Source organism: Arachis ipaensis, chromosome B8, assembly GCF_059453495.1.
Source record: "Arachis ipaensis isolate K30076 ecotype BB chromosome B8, ASM5945349v1, whole genome shotgun sequence".
In the NCBI taxonomy this organism is placed as follows: Eukaryota; Viridiplantae; Streptophyta; class Magnoliopsida; order Fabales; family Fabaceae; genus Arachis; species Arachis ipaensis.
In genome coordinates, this window is record NC_142443.1 from 31,291,099 (window position 1) to 31,306,520 (window position 15,422).

Below are 15,422 nucleotides of genomic sequence, written 5' to 3' on the forward strand. Positions count from 1 at the left end.
ATTTTCTTTTCCTTCATATTCCCTCAATTCAAAGAATGTGTTATCGTTTGCGGTATCTATTTGAACTCCTTAGTCCTTAAAATTGTATTTTTCTATTTTAATGTGTGAACTTCAATTCCTCTGAGTTGGTGGCTCCCTCAAGATAATGCTCTTAGCACAGCATCGATCCACTAAATAAAAATAGAAATGAGGAAAATGTAAATTATCTAGATAGGTTTTCTATTATAAAAATAAAAAAATATAACACACTGTTCAACAGGTCATTGTGGACATGGTGAAGAGCGCACACAGATTTGAATTAAAAGGCGACGGAATTTCGCAAAGTGTCACTCTGCATGCTGCATGACGTTCTACTACAGACACGTACTACGTTCCTTTTCCTTTCTTGCAAAGTTACCTGAATACCATTGGTTTTTAAAATTAATAATTAAAAATTATTAAATAATAATTTAATTAAATATATTAAATTATATATTTTTATAAAATTCATCAGTTGTTTCAAAATTTAATTTATAATAATTATAATTATATATAATACCCTCCTAAGACATATTTACAGTTCTAACACCCTTAGATTAATGTTTTATCCGATATGAATTAAATATTTCTTTAGACAAATAACATATTAAAAAATTAATATATCTAAATATAAATAGAAATATTTATTAATTTTTTTAATGTACTAACATATTCGAGTAGAAACTTAATTGATGCGAGCGGTAACACAGAAATTAGAGGTTAGGATATAGAATCCATTGGGCTTTTTATCTGCCACATGGACGGTCGTGATTCGATCCCCACCCGCGGATTCCCACGAGCATCTCTGCAGACGCTATGAGGAACTCAATCGCCTGCTGCGGCAACAGCAAGCTAACCACGCTGCGCATCGTTCTGAGCCGTAGATCATCCGCTTTCTTGATGATGCATACCAGCCGTTCGATCCTCTCTTTGCTCTCGGCGCGTGGTCCCATCAAGTCACTCGCAGTGTCTTGCCAATCTGAAAGCTCATCTGTTATTTGATTCTCTTCCTTCACCTGTTTTTTAAATTTGTTTAAAAAAATATATATTAGTTGTGTAAATTAACACAAAAAGTAGTAAAAAATATATATATATTAAATTTAAATTTTCGAACACTTCTTCAATTAATGATTTTTACCAAACTGTTCTACTTGTTAGCAACCGTAATAATAAATTATGAAAACAATTATAGTTGTTATATAGACTTGGCTTCTAGACTCTCTTTTTTAATTAATTCCTTAATGTGAAAGAAAAATGAAACATGCAATATGAAATACAATCAAAAACTGTAAATAAATGTTTCATTCTTCATTCAATGTTTCAGAACCTAGTGAATGGCCGGGAGCATTATATGTATTGGATGTCTAACCTAGGTGATTTAACCCTTTTTCCACATTTTAAAATTAAACAACTAATCAAAATATCTTAACTAAAGTTTAAAAGGAAAAAAATATTGAGATATACTGGAGGGCTAATTCAAATAAATTACATCTAAGAATGATATTTTTTTCCCTCCTTTGATAATATCGTACATATACAAAAAAACAAACAAAACTAATACTAAATATGTTGTAAAATAAATAATATTTAACATATTTTTGGCTTGTAGGATTCTTAAATTAGAAAAATAAATATAATAAAAGAGAATTGTTTCCAAACGGTTGAAATTCGGCCCAAAAAACATGTTTTCAAGAAATATAGAATGCCAAGAACTTAATTTTTATTATCATTATTATTGAAAGTGACAATTTTTTTAATATTTTAATAAAGAAATATGAAAAATTATAAATAAATAACTTTTTGAAATGACGAGTCAATTTTCACAAATCCATGTACCATAAATCAAAATAAACGAATAAAAAAACATTTTTTTATTTACAGTTATTAAAAACCCAAACTCTCAGTACTTTATCCTTATTTTTATCATAAATTTGAAGCAACATCCTAACATTTTTTTTTATTTATGATATTTTCTTAACACCTCTAAAAAGAGGGTTATTGAACATTGCCCTTTCGAAGTAAGGTCATGTATACTCTCCTCTTAGTTTATGAGAACAAAATTGAACATTTTAGGGGGAGGAGGGGTGTTTTTTTTTTTTCAAAAGAAAACTATGCAGTATGCACATTATTGTTATAAAAATGTATTCATAACACCCAGCTAAAATAATATCTCACCCAAAATAAAATAATTATCATAGCACGATATTGTCTCACCCAAAATAAAATAATTATAAAATTATTCCTTTTCCCTTCTTTCATGATGATACTTCTGGGATAATTACATGCAATAAAAAATTGTTAAGAGAGCTACAGAGAAATGTGAACATACATTAAATGATGGAAAGGAAAACCATTATATTTATTGATAATGAGAAAACTATAATATCTCACATGCATGCTTTCAAAATTTAACAAAGAGATACAGTTTTAATTACGTTAATGAATGTAAACTATTTTTACCTTATCCACAACCCATATAATTTTCAATTAATTATAATAAATCTATAATAATAACTAATAACAACACAGCAGCACTGCCTGCATTTTCCAGAACCGCATAGATAAATTATGGATCAAGCATCAACAATATACATATGCATCAAATTAAATTGATCTAAAACTAACATGCAGTGCATAAAAAAATAAAAATATTATTTGTGTACTTAAATCTGACACTAAAATCAACAATATATATATATATATATATATATATATATATATAAAATTTAATTTATTTTTAATTTATATTTATTTTTAATATATATTTTATTTGGATGACTGACTTTGTTGGCTATTTTAGTGTGCACGTAGTTAATGCAAGAATTGCAGAAAAAAGGTGGCATGAGAGACGTTTACAGTGTCACATTGCAACTCACTGACTCGCCGGAACTGCGTTGGAGAAAGGTCACCAAGGTCGCCGGTATTCACACCACGGAGAATATCTCCGATGTGGGACTCAAACAACACAGAGGATTCCGTGTACACCAGGTGAAAAGCCGTAGTAGGTCTCCACCCAGTGACCCAATTAAGAGACCTCTCAAGTGTGGTGGCCCACGGAGAAGCCACCACGCTTAAGGGGTCATTCTCCGTGATGAGTGACTTCGCCCTGAAGTACTCCTCATGGTGCAACATCACTTTGCCAATCAGTTGGGCCAACTTCTCTTCCTGCTTCGCCACTACCAAGGGAGAAATATACTCTTCCTTGGAGTTGGCGATGGAAGAAGCAAAGTCGGAGAGCTCATTGACAAGGTGATGGAGAAGATCAAACCATTTTTCATAGAATTGAGAGAAGGCCAAAGGGGTCATTGTGGAAATGGTGCGCGACAAGTGTGGTGGTTGTTAATAATGATTGATTTTTGGGGGAAAATATGAATATATAATGATGATGAGGGAAGGAAAGAGGGAGTGGTGAATGGAGAAGGGTTTGTGAAATGAAGGCGCGTGCACACCCTACGTGTAGCACTCACGTAACGTCTTGTTTGCATTCGTGTTTGTATCTTGTTAGGATGCAAAGGATGTTTTCATCACAAATTTTTTCTTTTCTCAAAAAAAAAAAAATTGATTTATTATAATCTCTGAAATTTTATTTTTGAATTAGTTCTGTTTTTTGTGCTATGTTAGCCACTTTTTACAATTTCTATCTCACTATAGTTAACATGGTGTAGATGTGGACTTCGGCATGCATTTAACTAGGAAATAAGATGAGAATGAAAAAGGGATCGACTACGCACGATAGTAAAATAAAAAAGAAAATGAGAAAAAAGATTACCAATATAATTCACATTGAAAAGATTAAGGATTAAATTGATTATTATTTATTGTTTGTTAATAAATAAAACAATATATTATGTTATATACGAATAAATAGAATTTAAATTTTAATATATTAATTAGATAAAGGATAAACTACAAAAAATATATTCGAATTATTTTGACATTAATAAATTTTATTTTATTATTAACAAAAATATTTTTAAATAATTTAAAAACATACAAAAGAAAAATTCTAATAATGATCAAAGACTTGCTTTATTAACAAAAAAAAAAATATAACATAATACGTTTATTAATATTAGAGTCTTACTTTTTACTATAAATAAAGATATTTTATTTTTTATAAAAATATTTTAATTTTATACAAAATTGACTGAAATAACTGGTATTTTATTATGACAGGATTAAGGAGAATTTTAGTTAAACTTAATCAAAAGAGAAAATTATTTTACTAGAAATTTTTAGATAGTCATAAGCTATTATATATATATATATATATATAGTAAATAAATCTAATTAAATTAATCTAAATCTAGTAAAAATTATTCACACAATGTGTACATATCAGTTATTATGTATTTTTTTTTTTACATGTTTTTATCTTTTTTTCTATTATTATTGTTGTTACTGTTACATTTTTTTATGTTATGTTGTGCTAATTTTTTTTCTTATTTTTATTTACTTTAAAAGAATGAACTAAGAAGAACTATAAAAAAAATAAAAAAAGAAAAAAAGAGAAGAAAAAATTTAAAAAATATATAAAATAGATATTTTTGTTAAAAGGTACATAAACTTTAATTGCATAATACATAAAATATTTTAAAATGTATACTTTTTAATAAAAAAACATAAATTTTTATAATAAAACATTAAAATTTTAGTTACATAATACATAAATTGTTTTAAATTATACATTTTTTAGTTAAATAAAAAAATACATAATAAATTCACTTAAATAAAATGTTTAAAGATCAATTTTATCATAATATAACTTTTTAAATCACAAGCCGTAAATGTAACTTTTTACAAATCTAGTAACGGATTAGAGAAATACATAAATCATGATTGTAAGCCACGATTTGCGTGGAGCAGTGTACAAGCAGAAACTGCTATATGTAGCAGCAGTTTCTGTACAATTGGATTTGGTCATAAACTACCACAGGCAGTAACAATTTATGTGTGGTCATATTCCTATTTTCTCTATTGCATATGCTTGATATGCTACTCACTAGATCTCTATCCTAGTCATCTTCCTTTATTTGGTGCACAGTCTTATCAACGTGAAAATTTATAATTATTACTAATGTTTGTTTTCATGCAGACAAAAATTAACAGCCTTTTCTCTCGCTTGTTACTGTACCATTTTTTTTAGAATGAGAATTTAAAATTCTAATTTCTACAAGGTTCCTAAGAATTTGCTCCATCATTTTTTCTTTTGTTTATTGCTGAATTCAATTTTTGCACTCTTAGATGTTGTACCCTATATCAGTCCCAAATATTCTATTATGGTGGAAAAAATGTCACATTCAATAAAAAATGGAATATCCAAGGCATTAACAAGTCTTGGTCTAGTCATCTTATATTCTAAACAACAATACCAATACATTTAGGTAGCGTCTGATAGAGAGACAAAGACTGAAAGACTGAGATTAAGAGCTAGAGACTCAGATATAGAGATTGAAATAAATTTCAATATTCTGTTTGGTATAAATTGAAAGATAAAAATTGAAACAAGAATGAAGCTCTAATTTAATTTGTACAAAGGGTAAAATTGGAATTAGTTAATTGAAATGAGGGTATTTTAAGTATAAAATGTTATTAAAGTTTCAGTTTCCGTCTCTAAAAATTTCAGTCCCTTGTGTCCCTACTTTTTAGAGGTACTAAAATACTAAAATTTTGGAAACAGAAACAGAAATTTTAGTACCAGTCTCTGAGCCAACAAACATGATACTAAATCTCAGTCTCTTTTGTCTCAGTACCTCAAAACAAACACTACCTTAAAGAACAAGTTGAAAACTTACCCGTCCATATAAGTGAATGTTGATGAATAGTTTCTGAATTTGGTGTACAACAACCGATGATGATAGTCGTGAAGAAGCAAGGTTTTAACAAGCGCATTAACTAAATATACCAGAAAAAATGGTTATGTTAAGTGAAGAAGGAACATGACACTCACTTCCCGTACAATGGCAAGAAATTGAAAGGACCCTATGGAAAATGGTAACTACAATATACCTCAACTGTCCGAAGGATTCTAAGAACCATTCATAGTCAAAGAGTTATCAAATGAGGTCCAGTAATAGCAGGACCAACAATAGTAACAAATCCAAGGAAAAGTATTTCTGTCAGATGAGCATATTCAGAAGTATATTCAAATGGTATAGCATACCTTCACAACATAGTGAAACACCTTGATAGTTTAAGTAATAGGCTAAAATAATTCACAGATAAGGAAAAATAATCAGCCAATACAGCAGAATACACATAATATTAATTCAATTCAACTAAGTATCCTTTAAAAATGGTACAATATTCACCATTTTATTACAATAATTTAAAAAAAAAAGTAAAACAAACACATTTAAAAATTATGAATAGATTTAGTGTCTTTTTAAAATTAAATACACATCCAAAATACAAACTAAATAAAACTAAAATTTAAATTTTAAATTTTAAATTTTAAATTTCTGTTTCAGATTAAATATATTTAATTATTAATATATTACAATTTAAATACACATCCAAAAATCAAATTAATTAAAATTCAAAATTTTGATTTTAAAATTCTAAAATAAACCTTAAACCATCTAATTATTAACTAATACCATACAAAACCTTGAAAGAAGCAGAGCAATCACATTCATGACACATTATAAACCCAGAGGCGCACACTATCCGTGGTTCGTCATCCTCTACCACCGTTCATCCATGCCACCTTCCTCCTCGGCGCTCATCCCTGACGCCGTCGCCATTCGTCCGCATCAGCGTCGCCGTTCGTCCGCGTCGAAAACATACCTAAGGTTTGGATGAGTCTCTATTTATAGAGTTTTTTTTTGTGCATTCTCTGACACCATTGCTTTTCTTATTATTCTATATAATATTCTTTTTTTTATAATTAAAAATCGATTAAAATGACCTGAAGATATTCTCATATATATTACAAAGTTAAATTATTTTTGCATGTGCAATTTCTGTATTTTAAATGTGTTTACGTGAGTTTTAGTTGTCTGCAAGGGAATATTATATGAGTTTTACTGCTGCCTAGTTGTTCTATTTTCATACTTGTGTTGAGAATTAATTTGTTTTTAATGGTAATTTTTGTTGACTATTAGTTATTTGGTGTACAAGCTTGTGATTTGAGTTGTGTAAACGTATAATTTTGTATGTGTAATATTATAATTGGTTATTCTATATACAGTATTTTTGCTTGTTTGTACAGTGTGTCTAACTTGTTAATTATTCATTCATTGTGCATAAATCACACTTGGTTATAGCAGGTAAATTTTTTTTCAAACGCTAACTAGATTGACTTGCAACATGACAGAACTAGTTAGTTAGTGCATAAGATGTTAATTTGGCAAAGCTGTTAGCTCTACTGCATAAGCTGTTAGTTAGTTTGGCAAAATGGTTAGCTAGTTTGTTTAGATTGTGTGGTCCACATTGTGATAGCCGGCACATTATCCTAGCTATAAATAATTAGATGTTAATCTGTACTTCCAATTGTTAGCTTCACTTTACCAAAATCAGTTTTGAGAATCACTTTCTTCTTCTCCTTTTTCTCTGAAACTCTCTTCTCCCTTCTCTTCTTTGTTTGAGTCTGATACCTTTCATGGTATCAGAGCTCTCTCTCTGCTCAATTCAATGGCAGAAGACCACAATCCACAAGCTGGAAACACAATGAATCAATCAACCGTTACTCCAAATTTTACTTCTTTACCAATTTCTATGAAGCTCGACGATGATAATTTCTTACAATGGAAGGATCAAGCAGAATCAACGATTGAAGGTCATGACTTGCTTCACCATATCACAGGAGAGGAAATTCCACTGAGGTTTGATGGATCATGACGAGTAACTCCAGAATTTGCAATCTGGAAAAGACAAGACGCACTATTGAAGTCGTGGCTGCTTGCTTTGATGACCAAGGCTTTCACTACTCGAATGGTAGGATGCGTTTATTCGTATGAAGTCTGAAAAAGGTTATAAGATCATTTCTCTTCGCAGATTAGAGGAAAGATAATGCAATTGAAAAACAAATTAAGCAGTATTAAGATAGGCGCTTCAGTTAGTGAATATGTCTTAGCCCTAAAAGGAATTATTGATACCCTAGGTTCAGTAGGAGAACCAATGCGTGAAAATGATTACGTTAATGCTATCTTGAATGGATTAACTGAAGAATATGGACCGGTGATTACCTCTATAGTTGCAAGACTAGTGAGTATTTCAGTTGGAGAACTGGAGGCTTTGCTGTTAACTCATGAAAGTATGCTGGAGAGGTTTAGAAAACCAGAATCATTCATACAGGCAAATGTGGCACAAAGTGGACGAGGTTACTCTCAATATTACTCTCAAAATTATAATATGAGAGGAGGATTCAGAGGCGGTTTTAGAGGTGATTCTAGAGGAAGAGGTGGTGACAGATCAATGAGAAATGGACAGTTTGGTGGAAATAATTCCAGATTTGAAGCTCAGTCCTACAATAATCCAAGGTTCACAAGAAACAATTCAAGATTTGAAAATATTGATGGATCAAGATTCACTAGCAACGAAGGATCAAGATTTGTGAGTAATGACAAGCAACAGCAGTACAGTGACTCAAGAGTGTTCAATAGTGATAGACCTATCTGCCAAGTGTGTGACAAAATTGGACACACTGCCAAGACGTGTTAGTATAGATATGACAGAGGAGAAAATTTAAGAACTCAATATAGAGGGTACAGTTTGCAAACCATACAAGAACCACAAGCAAATTTGAGCAATATATTTGCTACACTTGCAACACTTCAAGATCAGAGTTGGTATCCAAATTCGGGGTGCAACACATCACATGACTTCTGATCAAGGAAATCTGATTGAAAAAGAAAATTATGAAGGCACAAATCAAGTAATTGTAGGGAATGGATCAGGTTTTCACATTAACCTTGTTGGAAACTCCTATTTTAAAACTGATTTAAGTAACAAAGAATTATTGCTACATAGACTACTGCATGTTCCTGACATAACAAAGAATTTGCTAAGTGTGTGCAAATTCTGCTGTGATAATGATGTCTTTTTTGAATTCTACTCTAATGGTTGCTGTGTGATATCTCAAGGAACTAAAGAGGTTGTCATACATGAAAAGGTTGAAAGAGGGATGTACAAATTTCTCAATTTTATTCCATCAAATAACCTAGCTGCTCTTATCTCAGCTGTGTCTCCTGTTGATTAATTTGTTTTGTGGCATAATAGATTAGGCCATCCTGAAAATAATGTTATTTGTTCTGTCTTAAAATCTTGTAATATTCCAGCTTCTGTGAATAAAAATCTTTGTGCTTCATGCTGTCTTGAAAAATCTCACAGTCTTCCTTACCTTCCTTCAAACACCTTGTACATTGCTCCATTGCAACTAGTCTACACACACATTTGGGGTCCTGCCCCTGTGCTTGAGGTGAATGAAAACTTTTATTTTGTTAACTTTGTTGACACTTACAGTAAATACACATGGCTGTACCTTATTAAGACATGTTCGCAACTCAAATCAGTTTTTAAATGTTTTCAACACATAGTTGAATTGCATTTAAACAGTAAAATCAAGATGCTTCAGTCTGACAATGCTGCTGAATATGTGAGCTTGGCTAAGGATTTACAGGTACAAAATGTTATACATACATAGATTCTCATGTCCATATGAGCATTAGCAAAATGGCAGCGTTGAGAGAAAGCACTGGCATGTAGTTGAGAAAGGCTTAGCAATGCTAGCAGGAGATGGAATGCCCATCAAATTTTGGAGAGATGCATTCATGACAGCAATACACTTGATAAATCAATTGACAACTCCAGTCTTGAAGGATTAGTCACCCTTTGAGAAGTTATTTGGTAATAAGGTTGATTATGCATCCCTAAAGGTTTTCGGCTGCCTGTGTTTTCCACACTTGAGGCCATATAATAGGAACAAATTGGAGCTCAGGTCAGCAACATCTGTCTTTCTTGGTTATAGCACAATTCATAAAGGCTACAAATGTTTCACTGCCCAAGGAAAGGTGGTAATCTCTAGCAATGTGGTATTTGATGAGGAGCAGTTTCCCTTCAAGAATGGGCTCATTTCACCCTCAACACTCCAAGGTTCATCCTCCCCTCATGATCATAGCCCTCACTCTGTCCCAATGATTCCACTATTAACAAGAACCACCCTCCAACCTGTACATCATAATACACTCCCAAGACACCCAACTCCAATCACAAATACTCCTAACAACAACATTTCAGCCTCACCCTTTCCATTACCTTCAGCTCCATCAGACATACCTATTCAGGTTCCTATTTCAGACCTGAAAATTGTCCTCCCTTTGACAGATGATTAGCCAAATACAGTTCCAAACTCTCTCAATGTTCATCCCATGGTCACAAGGAGCAAGAATGGGATTTCAAGCTAAGAGCTTTCTCAGTCAGTGTTGAACCAAGGACAGTAAAGGATGCCTTAGCTAATCCAGAGTGGAAGGCAGCAATGGATGCTGAATACAAGGCTCTAATGCAAAATCAGACCTGAAAATTAGTAACTCTACTTCAAGGGAGAGAGGCAGTAGGTAGCAGATGGGTTTTTTCGAATTAAGTACAACTCAGTTGGCAGCTTTTAGAAATACAAAGCTCGGTTGGTAGCCCAAGGATTCTCACAACGGCCAGGCTTTAACTTTACTGAAACATATAGTCCAATGGTGAAACCCACCTCCATTCTAATTGTGCTTACTGTGGCCCTATCTAAGGGTTAGAAAATTAGACAGCTTGGCGTAAACAATGCGTTTTTACACGGTGATCTGGTCGAAGATGTATACATGAAGCTACCAAAGGGTTATGAGGTTGGTGATAGCAGCTTGGTATGAAAACTCACCAAGGCTCTCTATGGTTTAAAACAGGCACCAAGAGCCTGGTACCACAAACTGTCTACAGCCCTGCAATATCTTGAATTTAGTGCAATGAAGTCTGATGTTTTGGTTTTCACTAGGTTAAAAAATAACTCACACCTAATTGTCTTGGTGTATGTGGATGATATAATCATCACAGGTGATTCTGATGAAGAAATTTCTCTTGTAATACAGCAACTCAATGTCAAATTTTCCCTAAGAGATATGGGAGAACTGCAATTACTTTCTTAAAATTCAGGTGACCAAGACTGGTGCTGGTGGTTTTGTGTTGTCCCAAGAAAAATATGTTAAAGATCTACTCAAGAAGGCTAATATGGAACACTGCAAGCCATGCCACACCCCTCTACCATCTTCAGTCAAATTTTCTGCCTTTGGGGGTTCAGTATTTGACAATCCAAAACTCTACCGTTCAGTTGTGGGTAGTTTGCAGTATCTTACGGTCACACGTCCAGAATTAGCATATTGTGTTGGCAAAGTCTCACAATTTATGCAAACCCCTTTGGATCAACACTGAAAACTGGCAAAAAGAGTGCTGAGATATGTGAATGGCACATCAAATTTTGGCTTACACTTATGCAAGACGAGTGTACAAAACATTGCAGCCTATAGTGATTCGGATTGGGGAGGCGATCCCAATGACAGAAAGTCCACTGGAGGATTTTGTATTTTTCTTGGCGGTAATCTGATTTCATGGAGCTCAAAGAAGCAAGGAGTTGTTGCCAGGTCTAGCACAGAAGCAGAGTATAGAGCCATGGCTGACCTGGTTGCTGAGCTAATTTGGATTAAGAATTTCATGGTTGAACTTAGAGCTAAACTCTCAACAGTTCCATCAATATATTGTGATAATCTAAGTGTTGTGATGTTGGCTGCGAATCCAATTTTACATTCAAAATCAAAGCACTGTGAGACTGATCTTCACTTTATGAGAGATTATGTCACTAAGAAAGTTGTTCAGGTGAGTCATGTCCTTGGGACTGTACAACTGGCTAATGTGTTGACAAAATCATTACCAAGTGTTGCCTTTCTAGAGTCTCGGTCAAAGTTGATAGTGAAAAACCTGAAGTCATACAACAACAGTAGTGTTACTATCGGACTCAACAAAGAAGAGAAGAAATGTGAAGGACACTGTGACATTTCAAAACAAGGGAGCAGTAGTGGTGAAGCACCAGAAAAACAAGTCCAAATAGATATGACAACAAAACTAACCAGTTGCTACAGCAGGGGTCATGATAGAGTATTAGAAGAAAGATCAATGAGCAGGAGTCATGACAGAACTAGTTAGTTAGTGCTTAAGCTGTTAATTTGGCAAAGCTGTTAGCTCTAGTGCTTAAGCTGTTAGTTAGTTTGGTAAAACGGTTAGTTAGTTTGTTCAGATTGTGTGGTCCACATTGTGATAGCTGGCACATTACCTTGGCTATAAATAACTAGATGTTAATCTGTACTTCCAGCTGTTAGCTTCACTTTACCAAAATCAGTTTTGAGAATCACTCTCTTCTTCTCCTTTCTCTCTAAAACTCTCTTCTCCCTTCTCTTCTTTGTTTGAGTCTGATACCTTTCACAACACATCCAAAATAATATCCCATCTTTTAAATTGATTTCTGCACACATCTAAAACTCATTCATTTGAAACAATGAACCTAGCCTTTATAACTACTAAGTAATATAACATAAGTAAAGAATGTAAAAGAAGTAGTCTTGTCCAAGAGAACGAGATAGAAGAAAATCGTGTTACAGATAGAGAAGGAACGTAAAAGAAGAAAATAATAACTAACTATGAAGTGGGTAGGAAGTTAGAAAAATTTTAATTTTTAAAATTTAAATTAATCTTAATTACTAATGTGTATCTAAAAAATAAGAATATATTTTAATTAAAAAATAATTAAATAATATTAAAAACTGAATTTTATTGTACAAATAGCATTTTCTATATTAATACTTACTCATGATGAACATTGTGTACATGCTTGTACAATCATTTTGTGTTCAATATCCTATGCCCCAGTAGAATTCAAAATTCTCCAAAATGAAGTAAAAGATTATTTGAGCTAGAACTACTCTCCTGTCAAACCAAAATTCGATCTTGTTAAGTAAACTTATAAAAAAAATATATTTTAAATGTTCACATAAAATTACATAAAATTTCTATTTCAAAAGTTATTAGACCAAAATAACCAGAATATTCAAAAAAACTTGAAGTACTAGAATAGAAGTGAAGAGTACTCCACATGTCCATGTATATGAAGACAGGATATGAAAAAATAATAACAGGTAAGTTGACACTGAAATGGTACAGCAACAAGCGAATAATACATTTTTCTTAAGAGGAAGAGCTGTTAATTTTTGCCTCCACAAAACAAGCATTAGCAACCATTATAAAGTTTTACGTTGATCAAATTATACACCAGATAAAGAAAGATGATCGGAATGAAGATCTGGTGAGCAGCATAATAAGCATATGTAATGGAGGAAACATGAATATAACCGCACATAAACCACTACAGTGACCAAGTCACAGACACCGCCGTTACTTATAACAATTTCTGCTTACACACTGTTCTACGTAAATAGCGATTTACGTATTTCTCTAATCCGCTATTATCAACAACAGTTTCTATAGATTTGTAAAAAGTTACATTTGCATCTTGCAGTTCAGAAAGTTGTATTCGACTAAAATTGATCTTTAAGTATTTTATTTAAATAAATTGTCTTTTTTTTGTGTGTTAAAATCAGTTATCAAATTGGTGATTGTGTATTTATGTACATATTATTTTATAGATTTTAATAAAGTAATTAGTTTTTTAAATAATTAAATTTAATATAATAAAATAATTAAATATATATAATAACAGATTAATTAAATATTTCTCTTTAAAAAACCTAATCAAACTTTTTTATCAACTAACAAAGGAGCATGAACTCAAACTAAATCCCATTGATTTTTCATGATTTCATTATTACTAATATCACGACGGATGGAGCTGGAGAGAAGGGTTATGAAATTCGATGTGTATAATGGGCAACCCTGCTGATTTAAGAGTGCATTATTTGTAGTATTGGAATAAATGCTGTCGGTTGTGATCTACATTGCTCAAATTAAATTGAACAAAAATTATATATCCTTTCTTTTATATGTAGTATTGGAATTCATCAATGCCCTTCGTCGTCTTTCAATTTATCGCCCAACTAGGCTCAAGCATCAATCATCTCAACGCATCGATAATGTAACCGATGATTTACTCTTATGAAAATAGTTTTAATGATATTTTTTTTTGTGACTAAATATTTTTAATGATATATTTTTATGTGAGTGACACCCGTATATATTACCACACTAGTTAAACTTTAAAATGGTCTTTGAAATTCACATCTTATATTAAAATTGTTTCTAAAATTTTAATTACACTAATTATATTTTTGAGATTGACAAAAATACACCATATTAATCTCTAAGTCATTTTCCATTAACGACATGATAACATGGCTTGATGAGGTGGACTATTAGTGACACGTGTCCCTCTATAATTTGGTCATGTGTAATGGTATGATGATATATTCAACGGTGACACGTGGCATATTGATGTAAACAATTGTGTCACGTGTCACAATGCTATTTGGCCACGTATCTGTTTGTGCCACGTGTCACAACATTATTTATCCACGTGTCATTCGCTATGTCATCATTATAGATGCACCAAATTAGTCTCTCATTTTGCATTAAGTGACTCATTTTAGTCCCTAAAATTGAATATTGTGCACCAAATTAGTCCATTCACTAGTTTTTTCTCAATACCTTTAAATGCATTAATTTTGATTCTATTTTTTTACATGTTATTTAAATACAAATTTTTTATTTTAATAAATAAATTAATTCTAATAATTACTGAAATAAATAATTTAAAAAATATTTACCGAAATAAATATTCCTCTCTTATCTCGTTTACAGTGTACACAAGATATGTGTAGTTTTTTAATTTTCATTACCGCGTAAACGAGATACATGTGTAAACGAAATATATGTATTTATAAATAATTAAATATAATTTTTGAAAATAATAAAAAATATTAATGATTTAAATTAGACCAAACTCTTACAAATGGAACATTTTAAATAATAGAAAAGATGGACGATTTTAAATAACAAAGAAGATAAGCAATCCATTTTAAATAATAAGAAAGATGAACTGTATATTTAAAATAAGCACATTAACACGATCCTAACCGTTGAAATAAGTCATAAGTGCACCGTTAAACTGTCCACTGTTAATATAGTTATCTTTTTTATAACTACCCATTATTAATACTATTGCTTCTTGTTGACTTCTTCCATTCACTTACTTCCATTGAAGGTTTTTTTATTAAGATTTACATAAAAATTTGAAATTTTGTTTGTTATATGAGAGTATATAAAATTTTGGTTCGTTGCATGGGAGTACATTAAAATTTGAAATATAATTTAAATAACTTTATTCCAGTGGAGATGGATTGATTGGTTGGATGATTCCCATTAATGAA

At 31.7% G+C, this 15,422-nt stretch overlaps 1 protein-coding gene and 1 pseudogene across 2 annotated transcripts; both read right to left on the reverse strand.

Annotated features, from left to right (window-relative positions):
- Positions 1-266: 266 nt before the first annotated feature.
- Positions 267-3,369, reverse strand: LOC107614367 (transcription factor-like protein). Of its 2 annotated transcripts, XR_015896280.1 has the most exons (3): positions 2,875-3,369; positions 688-1,034; positions 267-397 (listed from the first exon to the last, which is right to left on the reverse strand). XR_015896280.1 is itself a non-coding variant. In XM_016316577.3 (2 exons), the coding sequence occupies exons 1-2, from the start codon at positions 3,322-3,324 to the stop codon at positions 765-767; spliced, it is 720 nt and encodes a 239-aa protein (XP_016172063.1). In that variant the 5' UTR covers positions 3,325-3,369; the 3' UTR covers positions 640-764. The 2 variants fall into 2 exon arrangements, 1 of the variants encoding a protein (XP_016172063.1); XM_016316577.3 differs by lacking the exon at positions 267-397 and having other exon boundaries at positions 640-1,034.
- Positions 3,370-5,258: 1,889 nt separating this feature from the next.
- Positions 5,259-15,202, reverse strand: LOC107610835 (methylsterol monooxygenase 2-1-like; annotated as a pseudogene).
- Between the last annotated feature and the right edge of the window lie 220 nt (positions 15,203-15,422).